This window comes from Cucurbita pepo, chromosome 4, assembly GCF_057944985.1.
Source record: "Cucurbita pepo subsp. pepo isolate OVF chromosome 4, ASM5794498v1, whole genome shotgun sequence".
Lineage (NCBI taxonomy): Eukaryota > Viridiplantae > Streptophyta > Magnoliopsida > Cucurbitales > Cucurbitaceae > Cucurbita > Cucurbita pepo.
In genome coordinates, this window is record NC_141801.1 from 7,542,998 (window position 1) to 7,562,951 (window position 19,954).

Here is a 19,954-nt window from a genome sequence, read left to right on the forward strand (position 1 = left end):
TCTTGAGATTTTGATTTGGTTATGTTCTAAGTCTATGAATTTTTAAATTCGACAACCCAACTTTTTTTTTTTTTTTTTTTTTTTTTCACACATACAGATCAGTATCACAAATTAAAAATAAGACTTTTATAATTTAAAAAAAAAAAAAAAAAAAAAAAAAAAAAAAAAAATCTCTAAAATCTGCCAACTCTATCCAACGTACCTTTTTTTTTTTTTTTCTTAAAGAAATTGGAAAACACAACAAAAATCCACACTAAATACTTTATTAAGAAAAGAACTGTTAATTCAGAAGTTTCCTAATACAAAACAAATTAAAATGAAAGCATTTACAAGCATGAAGACACTGGAGTCATCCTATGACCTGTTCTATCAACCTTTTTCGTCATTTTCACGCCATAGTGAATAGTTTATTGATATATACTATTCTTCTGATACAGTCAAATGTCTATGATTAGCTATAAAGATTAAACTCACTCTTACCAAAATGATATAAAGAAACAACACCAAAATGCAGTGGGAAAGTGATCAAAATGGAGTATTTCTCAACAATTTCCATCATGATACACCCTACACATTTAAAACCAAATTACAATAAACGCAAAATATACAAACTATAATAAGTATCGAAGTACTTTAGGTCGCTTCACGGTCAGTATCGAACCGGGATTCACTATAAAATTAGTGCTATGTGATACAATCTGATTCATTGATAAACTTCAACGTTAATGCCCAAAAACACAATGAACAACATTTTTTTCTTCTACATGTACATCATTTAGACATTCTTTGAACTCCTGATTTAATCAAACGGCTGCATTGACCAAGTGGGACAGCAAAATCATGTTCATATAAATACAAGGCAGCAAAATACATTAAGATCAGCTATAACTAATGACAACATACACTAGCTTACAATCTTGTATGACTGAAGTTGAATCCGAGATATCGGTATCAATCATATTCATCATAGCCATAATCTTGTTCGTAGTTCTGTGCTTCATCCATATTCTCATAATAGAGACCAGAACCATATGTTCCCTCACCATCATAATCATCTTCCTGCTCTAACTCACTCTCTTTGTGCTCTGTGGATTCAAATTCTTTGCTCATATTCTGCGCCCTGTCCGTTTGTCCAGTCTGTTCCTCACGTTTCTTTTTCGACAAAGGATCAGTACCACCCTGCAATGTAGATCACATTATAATATCTATGAATACAAACATGGATTTGAATGAAGACAGAAATCCATTGCCAAAAAAACCTGAAAAGAGAGCTTAATCTTTTATGAGCTTTTGATGAATTTATAGGAACAATTCTTAAAAGTCGGAAAAAGAAATATATTTTGGTTGACAAAAGCAAGGAAAATTAGTTTGAATATATATTCTCACAAATGATAAGTCTTGTGATAGAAAATTTGCCTTCTTTAGTGCAAATTTTTCCAAAATTTTCAGGTTTGAAGGCCAGCAATAAGGAAATTAGGAGGTTTGTCTGTTTATTAACAATGTTGGAGGTTTCTAAGCTGCAGGCAAGGGAGGACGATTTAGAAGATGGATTCAACAGGAACTTTTCAGCGCAACTCTGGGTGAGGAATCTCAACAATTCACCTAAGATTTCCAAGGCTTTGTTAAAAGATTGCTCTAAGTCAAAATCTTCAAGAAAGGTAGACATTGTTATTCGTTCCACAACATGAGTGAACATACAATAAAAAAGTTGAAAAGAAAAATGCCTCTGGAAGCATTGCAGCTTTCAATTCGTTCCTGAGTGTATAAAAACAAGTGAAGAACAAGATCATTTATTCTTCCATTGTTCGTACATACAAAATCTTCAGCAGATGATATTTCAAGGTTCCAATCTTTCATCAGTGATGGACTAATGTAGCAAAAATTGTTCAGCTTCTTTGTGGCATTAAGTTTAGAGGCAAAGCCGAAACTCTCATGGATAGACACAATTAAAGCTAATATCAAGCTTTATGTGCAGTTCGATTGGCAAGAGAACTAAAAATTTCACAACTCTTCTGATGTAAATTTGGGAGATGCTTTTATGCTCTTCCTTCTTATAATAGTTATTTTTTTCTTGATTTTTGGTAATTGAATGAATGGTACAGTAGAAGATCCCATGTTGGCAGACTTCACAGACAACATATATTGTATGTATGAATGTATTGGTTATTAATGAAATAAAGAGGTGGAATGGAAACATACAGATTCGTCAAAAAGTTTCTCCAGCACATCGTAGTTGATTTTTGAGCTGAGTCTCTGCATAGAAATAACCAAAGAAAACACCTGTTACAATCACTATAATGACTAATACAATGTTCAGTGAAGAATATTAGATGTCAACTTGAAAAAATGGAAAAAAAATAGTTTCGACGTCAACTTAAAATAAGTACACATAATAAAAATGCATATACCAGTACAAAATAAACAATAATTTAGTCCAATTATTTTCTATGAGCCAACCCTTAAACGGCAGCCACAGAGTGAAGAAGCGGCAATCAGAACAAAGTCTATCAGTGTTCTGATCAGATTTGTTTGCAACTAAAAACTAAAAAATGAATTCCTGAATTGAAATAGAACCTTTTTATTTAACATTTTTCGGGTGGCTTCTGCTGCTGTTTGCGCAGGAGAGGCATTTTTAGCTTCTGCTGCTCGTTTTCGTTGTCTTTCCTGCAAATTAGAATTATGAATCAAAATAAAAATTATAGATAATTAATTTGCATATGAATTGCAGCAGATCATATGAAACTGAATGTGATGGTTAAAATATATCTTGAACTCAAATAAGGACTGGACGATCTGTTCTTTTCTTTAAGAATCAAGAGGATTTTTCATTGATATGATAAAAATAATAAAAATAAAAATAAAATCTGAAAAGATGCAAAGTTGTACATGAGAATGAAAAGAAACACTATGAAGGATTACAAAGTATATAAATAACAATCCAAATAATACTAAATTCTCTACATCGAAAAAACCAAAAATAATAATCCATCCAAAACACCAAAATAGAGGCAAAGAACATTGACCTCCGAACAAAAGAGACTGAAGGAGGGAGTAGCCAAAGGAAACTGAACAACATGTCTTCTAAAATTAAGTAATGGGAATTTTGATGGAGCTTTTGATATAAATTTAGCGTTGTTGTACTATTTAGTCAACTTATATGTCTTCTAAAATTTCTTTAAAAGAGGTACTCGAGCATGATTTTATTGAATTACCTTTTGGCATCTTTTCATTGTTTTAAAATTCCAAACCTTTAATCTTAAGTGATGGCTCTAACAAGACGATACGTGTGTGGAAAGTCATGTTGTTACAATGCCAACCAAAAACATAAACCCATAAAAGCATAATCAAATTTTGAAAAGGAGAACCAACTAAAAAACGCCTAACTGCACAAAGCTCCCAGCCACCCAAATAAAAGCCTTCAAAATCTTCCAAAAAAGGTTTCACAAAGCTCCAAACCACCCAAATACAAGCCCCTCAAAATCTTCCAATAATGAAACCTTTGAACTTCAAAATGAATATAAAAAAGGGTTGACACGGAAAAGATAGGAAGGCAACACAAAAAGAACTTCCAAAGCATATGAAATATCACGAAGGGCTTTTCATTGTTGGACAATCATAACGGACAAGTGAAACATAATTAGATCTTAATTTGTGGTGAATGACGGGTTGTAGTCAACAAGCCTCAATTAAGGAATGAAATTTGGAAACAATTGAAGGATCTTGCGCTAGTAATGATGTTGATTGTGAAACATCGACTGAATTCCTTCTATCATATCATCAACCGAAAAGAGACTTCTGAATGCTTCTACAAATTTATCTTTGACACAAAATTCATTGATCACTATATCAACTAAATGTAACGTCAGATGCATCATCAAATTCGATATCATAAACAATTGAAGAGGAAATAGGATCCTTAGTAGCGGAAAAGCTAATGAGACTTTTGGTTAAAGTTACATTTGATCCTAGCAGAGCGATCACTAAATGAGTGTAAGAGTTGGTAGGTTGTGAAGGAGGTTATTGTACCTTTGGTGAGGAGGTGAGGAGTTGAACACAACGTTCTTCCAAAATGTTTGAATTAATCTCTGTATTTTCAGGGATATTAGAGCAGTCTTTCAAGTATAATGGAAATGATAAGCTCATGAGCCTATTTTTCAACAAGACTACAAGTCAATTTTGGCTTTTCCCTCTTACAGGTGACGGTTACAATAATGGCAGGGAAGTGAACTGTACCCGATGACATCCAGGAATGGATATAGGCCCATCGGGAGGGATAATCATTCTGGTCCTGGGTGTGAATGAGAGCGTCTTCAAATCCTATTTAGTATTTTTCTCTCTGTGAAAGGGATCCAGCCCGCATTAGGACGATAGTAGATGCCCAAAGGCTGAAAATATGAATAGAGGCAGAGCTTATGAGCCTATTTTTCATTTTAGAGACATGAAGAGTAGATTTGGAAAGGTTGAAAATCTGAATAGATGGCTGAGCTTATGAGCCTATTTTTCATTTTAGAGACCTGAAGAGTAGATTTGGAATGGTTTCCATTATTTTGTGAAAATTAGCCGTTAGCTAGTTAACCATGTTACAGCCGTTGATAGGGATTTAACTACATTTGAGAGGCTGACTGTTAGTTGTTAGAACATTGTTAGTTGGTTAGCTTTGACTTTTAAGCCTATAAATACTCGTATGTGCCTCTAAAGATCAGATAATTGAGCAATAAGCAAACTTAAAAGTTCAGATCAGATATGATCAAGGTTTCGGATGTACCCATACAAAAAATGCATCACTATGGCACAAGGATGAACACCTCACGATATTGTCACGCTTACTAGAACTTTATTTTAATATGTCATAAGGGGGACCCACAATCTCTACAAAAAGCGATCAGTTTCAAGGATCCCCAAACTAACCATCTCATAATTAGAGATTTCACCAAAGATCCAATGCTGTGCATTGGATTGATATCTCAACCCACCCTACGAGTGGATTAGTTGATCGACTAGATTGAAACTCACTTTAATCTCAATCACTTTCTAGGAAAACAAAAAGTGAATCTCAATCACTTTCTAGGAAAACAAAAAGTGGACGATAGGTTCATATAAGATTGGGAAATAGTACACCCAATTTACTAACTAGGTTCTACCATGGCAATGCCAATCCAATCCTACTCAAAAGAAGATTTTGATCCTAGCTCAAATGGAACACTGGCTATCTGAGACACATTTTTGAGAGCTAGCTAGAAATAAAAGAAGCTCCTAGCTAAAGCTAGAAGGTGCCTCAGAAATCATAGAGGCCACAACTTCATCATGCCGGCAGTCTAGAAGTTTTTCCAGATTGCCTCCCATCAAATGACCCATAAGCCTTAGCCTAATAGCTGTCCCTAGATTTCCTTCAGGATCAGAAGAATTTACTTAATATGCAAGGGAAAAAACCAGAGAAAAAAATTGGCCATTTTAATCGATGGAAAGAAACCAATCAGAGAACTAAACATACAAAATCAAGAATGAAAACACATGAAGATAAAATCTGCTGCCAGTAAGAACAAGATGTATTATTATCTTGACATCAGAAATGTCATGCCGGAAACCTTTGAAATGACACTAAAATCTATTCAACAGCTTGCCACTACTATCACCCAAATTTATGGAGAAATGTGGCACGTTTATATCATTAATTGCAGCACTTTTTCAGTAAGATACTAAGATTCTAGTAATATCTGATAAAAACAATTGACGTGAAAAATTCAGTTCACCCTGTTCATCTTCTCCAGGAAAAATATATTCTTATGCCACAACTAATCAAAACGTGATGTTTACTTAAGTGTAAACATACATATTTAATAGAACACAATTAAATTGTCAAAAAAAAAAAAAAAACTACAAAAGAAAGAAGATGCAATGTCCTCTACTATATTAAAAAACTTAAAAGAATTCATCGAGTGTAAAGCTAAATAAGTGAATGGCAGAAGTGAAATACAAAAGAAAGACTAAAGAAACCTTTCTAGATTTTGCAACAGCAGCTGCTGCAGCATCTGCAAGATCCTTTGCTGCCTTCAAATCTGCAGAACAATTTTGAAAATTGGCCTCATAAGCATTCTTTGCAGCAGCAGCTGCTGCGTCCTTAGCTGCTTGTTCCTATACAAAGTATAACAGAGTTCAGTTATCAATAAGGAATAATTGGCAATAAATATAGCACAACACGCATAGTCCAGTTATGTCGCTTTTTTTCTCAGATAACTTTTCTCAAGTCTAAAAACCAAGAAAATAGAATGAAAATATGAACCTCAAGATACTCCCGGTTCATCTCTTCCCAAATTATCTTTTTGTAATGCTTCTCTTCCTCATTGTGAAGATACCCGTCAACCTATGCAACATATTGATGTTTGAGTGGGTTATGCATCAAGTCTAGAATCAAGAGAGAGTACTGAAAAATTCAAGATGATCAATCATGTAAAGCATGCTCCAAAGTTGAAAACCCCTTATTTCACCCTTCTTTATTCACTCAACAATTATAGACAACCAGATAAAACATTTTTGTTTCTTTATTTATTTTTTTACTCGAGGAAAAAATATTCAAAATCGAGAGTGTTCAAAATCAAGAGTGCTTGTTGGTACTCAATATTCAATTCTTGTAGAATAAGGAAACAAGCCAACAAAAAGAGGAGAAAAAAACAAAGACAAAAACAAAAGCAGAGGAAGGATAAAGATGTTAGAGAGACAGCAACGAGCAGACACTAAATGCTTCTCGTAAAAGTACTGCTTAAAAACTCTTTAATTCCTTGGAACCTTTGTCAGAGATCCAAAGCTACACAAAGCCATGCATTGGTCGATCATTAAAAAAGTTTGGATAGAGTGAAATTTTGGGCATTAATACTCCAGTGGACTTGGAAACAGTAGCTGGATTTTTTGGTTGCAAAATAGGATCCTAGCCTTCTACCTATCTTACCTGGCTACGGCTTCCAGGGATTGCAAAGAGTGGAACATAGGTGAAAATCATCGATGCCCTGGAAAGGCCATTAGGAGTGGAAGCAAATATGTCCATGGGGTGGGAATCCAAAAGGCTCAATTGTTTGGAAGCATGTCACTGAGAAGATTCATCACAAGTTACACAATTGGAAATATGCCTGTATATCTAAAGGTGGTAGGCATACTCCTATTCAAACCACTCTCTAATTGTCCAATCTACTACCTCTCATTGTTCCACCTTCCCTCAAAAGTGACTCGTTAGAAAATATTTTGAATGCACAATGTAAACTGGAAGACAACTCAACTTTCCAAACAAGGGAGGCCTTGGGATTGGTAATTAAAACAATGGAACGAGGCTCTCTTGGCTAAATGGATATGGCAGTTTCTACATGAGAAAAATGCTCTTTGGTGACAACTTATTGTGGCTACATATTACTTACCGAATGCTGAATGTTTATGATCATCTCCTATTTTAAGGGGGCTTTTCAAAGTCTCCTTGGAAGCACATTAGTCTCAACATTGCTCTCATTGGTACTCATTCAAAAAAAGGGTTGGAAATGGGCTACATACAATTTTTTGGCACACTTATGGTTAAATGGTGAGAAATTAGCTCCTGCCTTACCACGGTTATAAAAATTATCAAACAGGTAGCATGATATTGCATCTTTATGAATCCAACACATACTGTTTGGGATAGCCTTTGGAGGGAATCTCAATGAAGCTGAAATTTTCAAATGCACTCATCTTTTTACCTTCTATCCTTGGTTACTTAGAGAAATTTACATGATTCTTGGATTTGGCCTCTAGACCCTTCAAAATATTTTACTGTTAGTTCTTTAATGGCAGATTTAATTCAACCTAGTGGTTCAACTTCAAACAACCTTTGTTATTTGGAAAGATGTTTATCCAAATACAATAAGCATTTTCTGTGACTGGTCCAACTTCAAACAACCTTTATTCTGTTATTTGGAAAGATAATTATCCAAAGAAAATAAAGATTTTTTCAAGGGAGGTGTTGGTACTGTTGATTGTCTACAACGACAATATTCCACATTGTTCTTCATCTCCTTCTTGGTGTGTTATGTGTTTGTCTAACAATGAGACTCCAGAACACCTCTTTGGTTGTTCTTCTGCTTATGGATACTGGACTTCTACTTTAAAAGCTTTTGGTTGGAGTTTGGATTTACCAAACAATGTGTTTGATCTCTTAGCTTTGATTTTTGTGCATAATTCGTTTTATGGTCCAAACAAGTTGTTATGGTTGGCTTTTAACATGGTGCTCTTTTGGTCTCTTTGGAGTAATATAAATTATCAAATTTTCAGACACTGTTCACACCCTTTTCTGATTATAGTCTTTCGTCTTTAATCACTAAATGGGGATCTTTATGTAATACACCTTTTGGTGGTGGCTAGGAGTGCTCAACTCCTTTTATTTCATTTACCAATGAAATCTTTTTTCTTCACTAAAAAAGTAAGCTCTGAGAAGCTTAACTAAGAATAAGCATAATGGAACAGTATGCTCACAGTAAATGAATAAAAAGGGATTGCATTGGTATAACTACTAAAGGTTCAACATGGAGAAAATGAGGACATTCACTTCGATTTCTGCTGTGTGGAATTCCCATTTGTAAATATGCTTTCTTGTCCAGATTTTTTAACAAACCTCGTTAGTGAATTGCCTTTTCTTAAATAAAAAATAAATGTGAGGGAGAAATGAGGTTAGTATGGGAGGAGATCAGTTGAAGGAAAGAGAAAGAAACAGAAAAGAATGCTGCACAGGTATGAAGAGCAGCAGAAGTAGGCATGATAAACTTGTAAAATTTACCAATAAAGCTCCTCCAAATGAAGGTGAATTTTTTCTGCACCTCCTAAAGAAAGAATGACAGACTTTCGTGCAATTCTTTGACATTGCACACAAGATAAACTTCAATGTTAACCGAAATTTTGATAATTACCCGACCATGTAGTCAGGCTTGCGTTTTAACTATACTGAGTAGTAAAGTGGCAGACAAGTCTTAATAGAGATGTGCCAGATATCCAAACGGAAGAATTGAAGTATAAAGTAACCTATAATATCCCAACAACCACAGGTGCATTTTCTGCACTGCCTTCTACATTGCACATACAATGCTAGGTATTGAGTCAATGCAATGGATAATAAATAATAAGTTCAAATTTTCCCAAACATACACTTAGAGTAGACACAATCGACAGAATCATTCCTCTAGAAAAAAATACCATATTCTATAGTACACTTCTTTCCAACTTTTTATGCAAATATCCATAGTGAAACGAACTGGCAAAAAAGAAAGAACGAAAGAAAGAAACCTCAATATCATCAATATCAGACCAATTTTCTGATTCATCAGAAGCATCATCGTCAAGTCCTCTTTGAGCTCCTGAAACATCATCATGCAACTCAGACCACGAGAAAAGAATAATAGAAATATTCAACAGCCATTCTTGATGACTTCCTTAGCTATCTCTTGGTGTAAATTGTCATCTCTTTTTAGTACATATAGCTTTGATTAACTTTTGTCTGATTGGAGAAGTCTTCTGCTCATTTGGCTTGGGTTTTCCATCCTTTTTATTATAAATCTCGTACATCAATAAAATTGAAAACCAACAACCATTAATGCATCATAAAGTAAAGGATTTGCATGTTACCCTTCCTTTCAGCTTCTTCTGTAGAAGAAACTTTTTTTGATGCATCCGCATGTGCACCGTCCAAATCTTTATCAGTCTATGAAAAAAACACATCAAAGAGAGATGTAACGGGAAGAAAACAAAAGTAAATAAAAATAGAATCTCAATTTCTGTATCTAACCAAAGAACCTTGTTTCTATAACCACTGATACAAATTACATTCACAACTTGAAGATCAGAACTAAAGTAAAAACAGTTATGAAACTTGGTACTAGATTTCATTTTGTTTAATGTAATTCTAGCATAATACCCCAAATTTCACTAGCTACTCTTCAGTTTCTAGTCCACTGCTCCCTCAGTCGCATTAGAAAGAAAAAAAAAAAAAAAAAAACATCTTTTTGGCGCTTATCAAGCTCATACTAGCAGACTATTTGATAACACATGTTGCCTCTTGTGTACTTTTAATAGCAGCACAATCCACTCTCTTTCAGTGCAACTGTGACACAATCCATCACTTGATCAATTGACATTATTCTCAACAAATTCATGACAGATGACTGAAATCAGACAAGTCCCAAAATACACCACCAATTCAACTACGAAACTCAAGCCTCACTTAGACCTTTACGTGCCACCTCAAGACTTACCTCAATACTTACCTCATTCCCTGGATCACTTAATATTGATATAAACTTAATGGTGGGTTAACAAGTCTACCAATAAATTTCTTCGAGTGGCACCATTTATAAACACTTCTCCCATTGGCGCACACTTACCAATTCCTATTTTAGCAACTCCTAGCAGCAAATAAATGCAAGGAATTTTAAAATTAAACCCCATTGACAATCTTTGTAGTTTTAAACTTTCAAGGATAAGCCTAACACATGGTCTATCAATTTTAAAAGGAAGAAATTATCAAATTTGAGTGAATGACACTACTTTGAAACGTTCTTAGCCTCAAAACCTATTGAGATAGAATTAAATTATTCCAGCAAATTTTTCAAAAATATTATTTGCCTAAAGTTTAAGATTTTGAGTTCAGAATGGATCAAAACAGTGCTAATTTCTGTCGACGTCTCTTCACAAAGAAGAAAATCATCACAACTTTTTGTGATGCCAATTAGTAAGAAACCTAAACCAAAAGGAAAAAAAGGAGAACTTTGTTGAAGAAAACATTACATTGTTGCATGGGTTTAGCCCCCGTGGAAGTTTTCCAGTAGCACTAGAGTCATTAGCACCTTCCTCAACCATTGTTTTTGCCATTCTCTCTCTCTCAGCACACTGAAACGCTGGAGGATTTGATCCCCCATCGAGTCCTCCAGAAAGCTCAACAAACTGCACAAATTTCCTGGAGCTTAAAAATGTGCAATTTAGATATAACTTATTTTCAGCACAAAAAAGAAAAAGAAAGAAAGAAAGATTCACATCATCATAACAACTTTTACAAAGACCGAGAGCATATGGCTTCTTGCAGTCATTCTTATGCACGCAAAGTACTTCATCACCCGATGTATTCAAGCCATTTTTGGACCCATCAGTGCGCTCAGTAGAAGAGTTGCTTCCCTTGACCTTGTCTGCCATGACAATAAATTCCTCCATCTAAACAAGGAAATAATCATGGAGTATTATCAATACTCAGGTTTATTCCCTGGTTGAAATTAAGGAGCATGCAGAATAGATCTTCGCCCTTTGAATATAAACTAGTGATTTTAAATTATACAGTCATCAGCAAAAACATGTATGGCATACAACCAACTTTAAAATTCTTCTCTCTCAAACACTAGAATTTCCAGATGGAAGATATTCCTCAAGATCAATGTGCAAGGGCTTGAACAAAAATCAGAACATTTGTTCCATGTAAGGATAACAAATATTACAAACAAAAAATCCATATTAAAAATTTCATCATGTTGAGTTAGCAATAGTTAAGTCACCAATCAACCCAAAAGCTTAAACTTATGAGTTAGGATCAACTTAAGTGTATCAATACTCCTACACTCCTCACACATAAGCTTGAAAATTTATAAAAGGCCCAACAAGTGGAAATCAATATTAATTGGGGAAGAAATGACATTATAGGGCTTTGGACTAAATATCTCATGCTCTGACACCATATAAAATCACCAATCAACCCAATAGTTTAAGCTTATGGGTTATGGTAAACTTAATTATCTCAACACTCCAACAAATACATTTTTTTTCTGTGACATATAATTCACTATCCATTTAGTGTGAATATAAATCTAAATAAGTAAACCTATTTCAATGGCATAGGAGAGATGAGAATCCTGTTTTGACCACATAGGAAAAGTAAGACTCAAATTAACATGAACTGGGAAATAGTAATTATATATGTTGCACCAAGAATATCCACAACGTAGTTTTATCAACAAAAAGAAAACAGTTTCTTCCCAACCACAATCCAATATAAGCAGCCTCAACTACACAAAGTCAAAGAATCCAAGCTTTTATGCCAAAAGGATAGCAAGCTTCTGTTACAGTAAAACAACACTTCTCAGTGAACTTGTGATGAATATAAATATTCCATTGCCAGCATCTCTAATAGCTTGTATTAAACAATATACCAGTGATAGTAATCGACTTTCATAAAGTAAATCAGTTACCGTTAAGCTCCCAGATTCTGTATTCTCGAACTCCACTAACCGCTTTGTCAATGTTGCATCACAAATATGCACAATTTTTATCTGGTACAAATTTATGAGATCATAAATAAGACAGCCACAAATGATATATCAAAATCAGAAGAAATAACAATGTAATCTATGCTTATTTTATTCTTGAGATTAGATTGTAAACAATAATTTGGACACTAATTGCATATCCAACATTTGTATTATATAACTGGGATGTTATAGGAAATATATTGAAAAAAATTAAACACACCTCTGCCTCATAGCTTAAGTTTTTGCATCTATAATCCATCCCCAAAAAGAAGAAATAACAGTAGTCAAGGCATGTAAAAAAAAAACAAAGTTGATAGTAGTTTGATTTGTTTATCAAGGCTATCTATGAAGCCGAGCTCAGGTAATTTTATTCTGTTTGTTATTAGTTGCTTTTCTTTGTTATTAGTTAATATGTTAGTTAGTTAATGTGGTTAATTTGTTCAACCACCATTGTATTTACAGTTTTTGGTTTTGAGAAGTCTCTTCTTCAAGAACAAAGTATGATCTGACTAGCATTGAGAATATTCAAGGCTAAAAACAAGAGTTGTAAATCTACCGAGCCATGCATGAGGAGATTGCTCAAGTCAGTAAAGAGACTTCTCAAATCTGCATACTTTTGTTGGATCAATGTTCTATTTATAACCAAGGGGAATATCCGTGTTCTTCCAAAACATCATTCAAGACATTTTTGATGTCCTAAGTGCTGAAGACCCCCAATCAAGATTGGCCGCTAGAGATAAGATGATTTTTATAATGTTGAGTTTAGCTACCAGCGCAATGTCTCCTAATAGTGAATCCCAAAGAATCGAGAGAATTCTCTGGCAACAAGTCTAGCCTTGAATCTTTTGAAACTCCCATCTACTTTATACTTCAGCGTAAAAATCTACCTACATCCCACCATTCACTTTCCACTAGGCAAATCTGTCGCTGTTCATGTGTCGTTCTTTTTAAGTGCGTCAATCTTGTCTTTTGCTTCTTTTCTCTATCTGGGATGCTTTAGAGCTTCATGGATTTTGGCTGGTACATGAACACTATCAACAATAGAAACAAAAGCTCAATAAGAATCGAATAAACTATCATATGACACAGTTTCCAATTGGGTGCATGGTACAACTTTAACCCCTTCCTCACTACAATTGGCAAGTCTAAATCATCAACGTGAGGAATCACTGTATCATCCAACTCACCTTTATCCCTACTGATGGATTGTTTGGTAGAATTTAAAACCATTTCAAACTCTTGGGAGGTTGTTTAATTTGAGACCTATCTTCTCAACTTGTTTGTTTCTCCTTGGATAAGGGATGAGTCTTCCACTAGCGATCTAAGGAATCTTTATAATGGGTATTTGAGAAGAGACCTCTCCTCGAGCTTGGAGAAATATGATAGGTGTTGAGTTATGGAGTCTGCTCCCTGTATTTATAGCTTGGTCAATGGCTATATCCGGTAAAGCTATATTTGGTAAAGCCATATATGGTGAAGCTATATCCGGTAAAGCTATATATGGTACATAGCTATATATAGTAGATGGTTAAATCTGGTAAAGCTATATTTAGTAGACTGAACCATATATATATCCCGTCTAGTAAAGCTTTGAAATGTACTTTCTATTCTCTGTACTCTCTTGTTGTACATGCCTGAAGTCATCAATAAAAAATCCTTTTAGCCAGAGTTCTCCTTGCAATTCTCTCTATCCTTCTCTTTGTGATCATCTAGATCGAGCGTGTGCGTTGTTGTGCGATCCTAACAATAGGAGTATCAATTAGAGAAACGGGAGTGCTAGGTGAAGGAATCATCTAAGGATTACATGAAATGAACAACTCTAGCAAAGTTTCAAGTAAGGAGGTCCAAACCTGATTATCACTCACACCCTCCCCTTATGATCAATTTTAGAGTAAAATGGAATATCTTCGATGAAAGCAGCATCCATTGCTGAAACATATGCTCGTTTCGTAGGAGAGTGACATTTGAAGCCTCGTTGATTGGTTGAGCATCCCACGAATATGCATTTGTGTGCTTGAAGGTTCTAATTTGCTACAATGTTGGGAATGGATATGAACGAAGGTGTTGCACCCAAAGATGTTTGGGACCAAATCAAGGATGAGAAAAAATTTGAAGGAAGACCTTGTGAGGAGTAGCCTAGTTATGAATATAAGGCATAAGATTTAGCAGGTTTGTGACAATGAGAATTGCCTCTCCCAATCAGGTGCTGACGGCAATGAGTTGCTGACTGTGGTGGCAAGGTGTCTGATGGCAAGTGTCTAATGGCAGCAACTTCAACGGAAGCACTAAACCCACATAGTGTCTGAAGAACAAACCCCAAACAAAGGTTTCAGTGAACTATGATCGCAATGCGCATGCAAATGGTGACAAAAGTTGACAATCAAAGATTCCATGCAGATAATGAACGATGACTAGTGAACGAAGGTGATGGCTCCAATGTAGAAAGCTGGTGGGTGAACGAGCACGAAGAAGAGAGAAATGAAGTTGAAGCCCAACCGAGTTATAATGAGTGACAACTAGGATGGTGTTGACGATGAAGGAGTTGCCGAAACAAGGTTGTGTCGGTGAGAGATGATGACCAACAACTAGAATTTATAGCATCTAGGGTTTATTACGACTAGGGTTTGGCTCTACTACCATCAAGTTTTAGGAGAAAATATTGTTCACAGTATTCTCAACTAAAAATTTACTTTGTACACAAAAAGGAAACTACTCTAATTAACCCCTAAACTTTTGGGAGCATAATAAATCTAACTTTCCTAAAATGTTGCGTACGCCCTAACTTTGACACTCAATTTCAACATCTAACAAATTGTTGAAATATAAAATGAATATAGATTGATATGGATCCTAGACAATTGAACTAGAAAGTACTACAACAATAGGTAAAAATGCATATTCATTAATACTACAACAATAGATAAAGAAAAAGAAAAAGAAAAGAGAACAGTCTACTTGGTAATCATTATGTAGAAAAACAACGTTCCTTATAAAAAATAAGTACAAAAGGAAAATATCAACATTCTAATTTCAAACTTACTACAAGAGAAAAATCAACACTACTTACAATATCTGACTTGGTACACTTGGCACCATGAGAAAGTGCAGATATGTATAAAGCCGCACCACATAGGCCACTGGGCTTTCTTCCTGTCTGCAAGAATCTTTTGAATTCAAAATCAACTTCAAAAAGAACCAACATGAAGTCGATAGAAAATACGGTAGTTCCCATACCAGACCTGCATCCAATCACGCTTCATGCTGGTTATAATCTTCAATGCAGTTCTGGAGACCTCCTTTTTCATTCCATCGTCCTTCATTCCTCCAAGCAAGCCTAGGAACAATATTGTTCATCAGACCGTAATATTCAAAATGTTAAACCTACAAAGCACTAACACAGGACTTGAATATGCATAGCATGACAACAAGTTAATTTCTGGGGGAAAAATGTAGGACACCAACACATTGGGCACACATGACTTCTTTTTATGATTATCTTTTGATATGCTTTTTAAAAGCATGGTCACCCCGGCCATCACTTGTAAATTTTCTCCTCTATCACATCATTACAGTTTTTCATCTCTTTTGTCCAATTGAACAGGTTTTGTGTAACTCCCTTGGATTGGGTCTTCCCCTTTGTAATTTCATACCATTACTGCAAAATGTTCTATATCCAAAGATGTCCAGTAACGCCTATCGAGTCCAAAATTGGAAGAATTGAAATCAAATTGTGTTTAATCTATACATACAATCCAATCCGAGGGAGGTACTGAAAGAACTGGTCCACACATGCAAGGTAGCCGATTCTCTCGCTATTTACTCAATTCTAACCTCCTTTTTTTCAATTGTGATTATTTCCTAGTATAGGTTTACAATTGCTCATTTACTTCATACATTCAATAGCTTCTTCTATTTATTAGGTTGCATGCTTCTTTTTTAATGTCCTTCTTCATGAACAGCACAAGAAAAGTCAGTTTTACTTGTAATCAACTTTTCTCAATGAAAATTCAGTTCATCAAAAGAAAAAAAAAAAACTTGCAACTCAAGTGATATGAAATACTTACATTGAGTATATTTATCAATAAAGAGGGAAGGATCAACCGGCTTTTGAACAATAGGGTGCTCTTCAAGTCTAAGCACTTTACAAAGTTGCAAAAATACAGCACCCAACACATAGCTGCAAACAACTTCAGACGCATAAAACTACTAATATATAAAACTTAAAGATTCACAAATCAAAAGGTATAAAGTGAAGGAAAAGAAACCCTTACACATTTATCCTCAAATAATTTGAAAAGTCAATTAGAAGATATGGCTTATTCTTTTCCCTACAAAACAAAGTACAAGTTTAATATTAGTGCATCATACATCATTCAACAAATTTTTGGTCCACGTCCAAAATACATGCAAATGTGCAGGCACATCTACAGGGAGACTTAAGAAACACTGAGTGTTCATGAACATGGGAAAGGTCTCCATAGAATTACTCCAAGATGTTTTCCCAAACACAGCATCATGAAGCCCATAACTACGGGAAAAAAAAAATAACTTTTTGTGGAAACCAATCAAACAAATCATAGTAGTTCAAATGGTCCCAAATGAGATTATATCGTACATAAGGATAGCCTTTTCATTTCCTGAAAAGCTTCTAGGGGAGGTCATGAGAAATTAGTTTCTAAGAAATCACTTGAATGGCCTTATGCTACCAAATCTAAATCATCACTCAATGCAACAAAAAAAGAAAATATACAATCAGTTTGAATAATTGTAATTCAGGGAAGGGGAAATCTCCTACCGACAAGCAATGTAAAGGCAAGCAGCCTGCACAAACTCTGTATTGCGTCCCCTCGTAAAATTTCTCTCTAAAGCAATCTTCAGTGCAATTTAAAGATGATGAAATATCAATGAAATCAAAATATATACATATAAACATCCCACACATAGGGCTCAAACAAAGAAACTTACTCTATAAAATGCCCCAGCTACACGAATTATTTCATCACTCTCGCCCATATTTAAACCATTCCTCATGTATCTCATATCTTCAAAAGCTGATATATGATAAAATTGTTAAAAATATACTTGCCTAATTTTGAACAAACTTTGTAGTTTATAGTGTTTAAGAAAACAAGTATAACACAAGTTTTTCATAACAAGAGAGAGTAAATCATAAAGCAAACCTCTATTCAGTGTCCTTTCCCGTGAAGCAGAAAAATTACTCTGAATAGATCTAACAAAATTTCCTGACAATTGACTCTGCAAATTCATTCAAACATCAAATAGGAATATTTCAGCAATGCCACGATGTCCAAGAGGGGAGGATCGACAATTTTGATGCATAATAACAATGCAACATTATATATTACAACATTAACAGCGAAACAAAATCGAATTAGGAAAGATGAAGACTAAAGGGACTCTAGCGAAACAACTAGAATTGAAGTACCTGCCCTCCAGAATCCTTTGTAAAAGTGGGATCTTGAGAGAAATTGTAAAAATCCAATACCTTCCCACACATATCACAATATCTATCAAACAGAGATCCAAAAACCAAGAAAGAAAAATCAGAAAGCTAGGAATGTATAGTGAATCATAAGCCCAAGCAACAGAGAGAATCAATCTTTTCAAGTTCTCAAATTGTCGTAGATTATATTTTAAAACTAAATACTGACAGGAAACCAGCTTCATCTCGAGACCCAGCAACACTTTTTACGCAATTACTGCACCACACCATGTTTGTAGTGTGTCACTGAACAATGGTCTGCAAATTCAAAACGCCTCAGTACAAACACCAAAACAATTAGGAAAATAACAAAGAAAATATGAAGTTCCTTTAAGTCGAATTAGAAAGAAAAAAAAAAAAGTACGCAATTAGTTTTGAACACCATACGGAAATGAGAATCGAACTTGGCACGTGAGTTCAAACAGAAAATTCCAGTAAAAATAAAAATTGGCATAGGAACACAAAGCGAAATTTGAAATGAAAAAATAGGAAAAGTATGTCGTAACTGATGAGTCAACAAAAAGTAGAAAGAAAAAGCTGATTCAAGTTGGTTGAGTCAAAGAAACAAAACAGAAGAATGAAAAGAAAAGATATTCGATCGGAGAAAACCTCGACGGCGAGCGAGGGAGGGCAGAAGACGGAGGATGGGCGTAGTAGCGGCGGAGGTTGCAGCAGAAAGGGAGATAGGAAGAGAAGAAAGAAATCAGAGTGGCGTGCCGGTGGCGGTGGGATTCAGCTTGTTTTCTTTTTTCTTTTTTTTCTTTTTCTTTTTTTTTTCTTTTGTAAAAGAGATAAAAATAAAAATAAAAATAAAAATAAAAATAAATAATAAATAAAACCAAATTATAATATTTCTTCGATCGACGAGCAAGGAGCGAAGTAGCTTCACCAAGTTGGCGAGGGACAAACCATATGCAACCGAACTTGCATGTGTGGTTTTGGCCTTCTTTGTTGAAAAGAGTTCTTTCACTTTGTCTTTGTCTTCTCTCCTACGGCTACCTCGTACGACTTTAACCTAGTTGAAGACCCCATTCGTTCCTTTCCAGATTAGTCGCGGTCTTACAAACTCTCTTGATAGTAACAATATCCGAGCTCCTGCTTTGCTTGCGCTAAAAAATGAATGTTGTAAACTCTTCGATGACATGCTCCTTTATGAGAAACTAGACGTGATAAGTCAACCCTAATCCTCAACCCAACGATCCAAGCTTTTGTTGAAGCAAAGAACTCAAGTACTTAACACTTCCTTATACAAAATTCACATAAACCAAGAGATAATGCTAGAATTAAATTGATCGAAGATCTAGAAACAAGATTTGAAAACCTTGTTCTAAATTGAGTCACTCCACAATCGAACTTAATCAAGGCTTGATTGAATGGCTCGGGTGCAATTCTACCACAAGAATTGCTTGCAACTTAGAAATGGCAAATACGATGCTCGGATTTCTAGGGGAAACGTCTCAATTTGAGATCTGAATTACATTCATCCACGAATCTGATTAACTTAGAAATGGCAAATATGATTCTCGGATTTCTAGGGGAAACGTCTCAATTTGAGATCTGAATTACATTCATCCACGAATCTGATTAACTTAGAAATGGCAAATATGATGCTCGAATTTCTAAAGGAAACGTCTCAATTTGAGATCTGAATTACATTTGGAATCTGATTTTTACATAACATATTGTGGATAGAGAAAAGACGTTTGTGGTCGAGATTTATCCCTGATCTCCTTGAATCTCCACCAACGTTTGTGGTCGAGATTTATCCCTGATCTCCTTGAATCTCCACCAACGTTTGTGGTCGAGATTTATCCCTGATCTCCTTGAATCTCCACCAACATTTGTGGTCGAGATTTATCCCTGATCTCCTTGAATCTCACCAGAGATGAAGTCAAATTGACCATTTGACCCTTACATAAAATTAAAAATAATACTTTCAAACAAATGTTGATGTGCTTGAGTGGCTAAAGCGACAGGTTTGATTATATGAAAAAAGGTCCGAGTATGGATACGTTTACTAAGGCAGAGGTGTACACTTGAAAAGCAATGAGTGGATAAAAGAACAGGAGCGGAAGTCAAATAAAAAAGAATAAAGCAAGAAAGCCTGGTAAGAAAATATAAGGAAAAACTTATGACCATCACAGAAGCTGAGCATGAG

General features: G+C 35.0%; 1 protein-coding gene across 2 annotated transcripts; it reads right to left on the reverse strand.

Annotated features, from left to right (window-relative positions):
- Positions 1-689: 689 nt before the first annotated feature.
- LOC111792859 (transcription factor IIIB 60 kDa subunit) lies at positions 690-18,565 on the reverse strand. Of its 2 annotated transcripts, XM_023674464.2 has the most exons (20): positions 18,406-18,565; positions 17,966-18,054; positions 17,740-17,821; positions 17,474-17,549; positions 17,259-17,344; positions 17,089-17,165; positions 16,565-16,621; positions 16,358-16,470; positions 15,533-15,627; positions 15,361-15,447; positions 12,234-12,314; positions 11,035-11,208; positions 10,789-10,944; positions 9,631-9,706; positions 9,292-9,362; positions 6,281-6,361; positions 5,995-6,132; positions 2,575-2,664; positions 2,200-2,253; positions 690-1,179 (listed from the first exon to the last, which is right to left on the reverse strand). In XM_023674464.2, exons 2-20 carry the CDS (start codon positions 18,025-18,027, stop codon positions 952-954), a joined length of 1,884 nt encoding a protein of 627 aa, XP_023530232.2. In that variant the 5' UTR covers positions 18,028-18,054; positions 18,406-18,565; the 3' UTR covers positions 690-951. The 2 variants fall into 2 exon arrangements, with proteins under 2 accessions (XP_023530232.2, XP_086979367.1); XM_087123241.1 differs by lacking the exons at positions 17,089-17,165; positions 17,259-17,344; positions 17,474-17,549.
- Between the last annotated feature and the right edge of the window lie 1,389 nt (positions 18,566-19,954).

What these genes read in the sequence shown, in the direction of transcription:
- LOC111792859 (XM_023674464.2), bottom strand. Translation starts at nt 18,027, where the DNA reads ATGGTGTGGTGCAGTAATTGCGTAAAAAGTGTTGCTGGGTCTCGAGAT. An exon ending in CGAGATGAAGCTGGTTTCCT is followed by an intron (nt 17,822 to 17,965) that starts GTCAGTATTTAG and finishes TCTGTTTGATAG; the next exon opens with ATATTGTGATATGTGTGGGA. An exon ending in GGAAAGGACACTGAATAGAG is followed by an intron (nt 17,345 to 17,473) that starts GTTTGCTTTATG and finishes ATCATATATCAG; the next exon opens with CTTTTGAAGATATGAGATAC.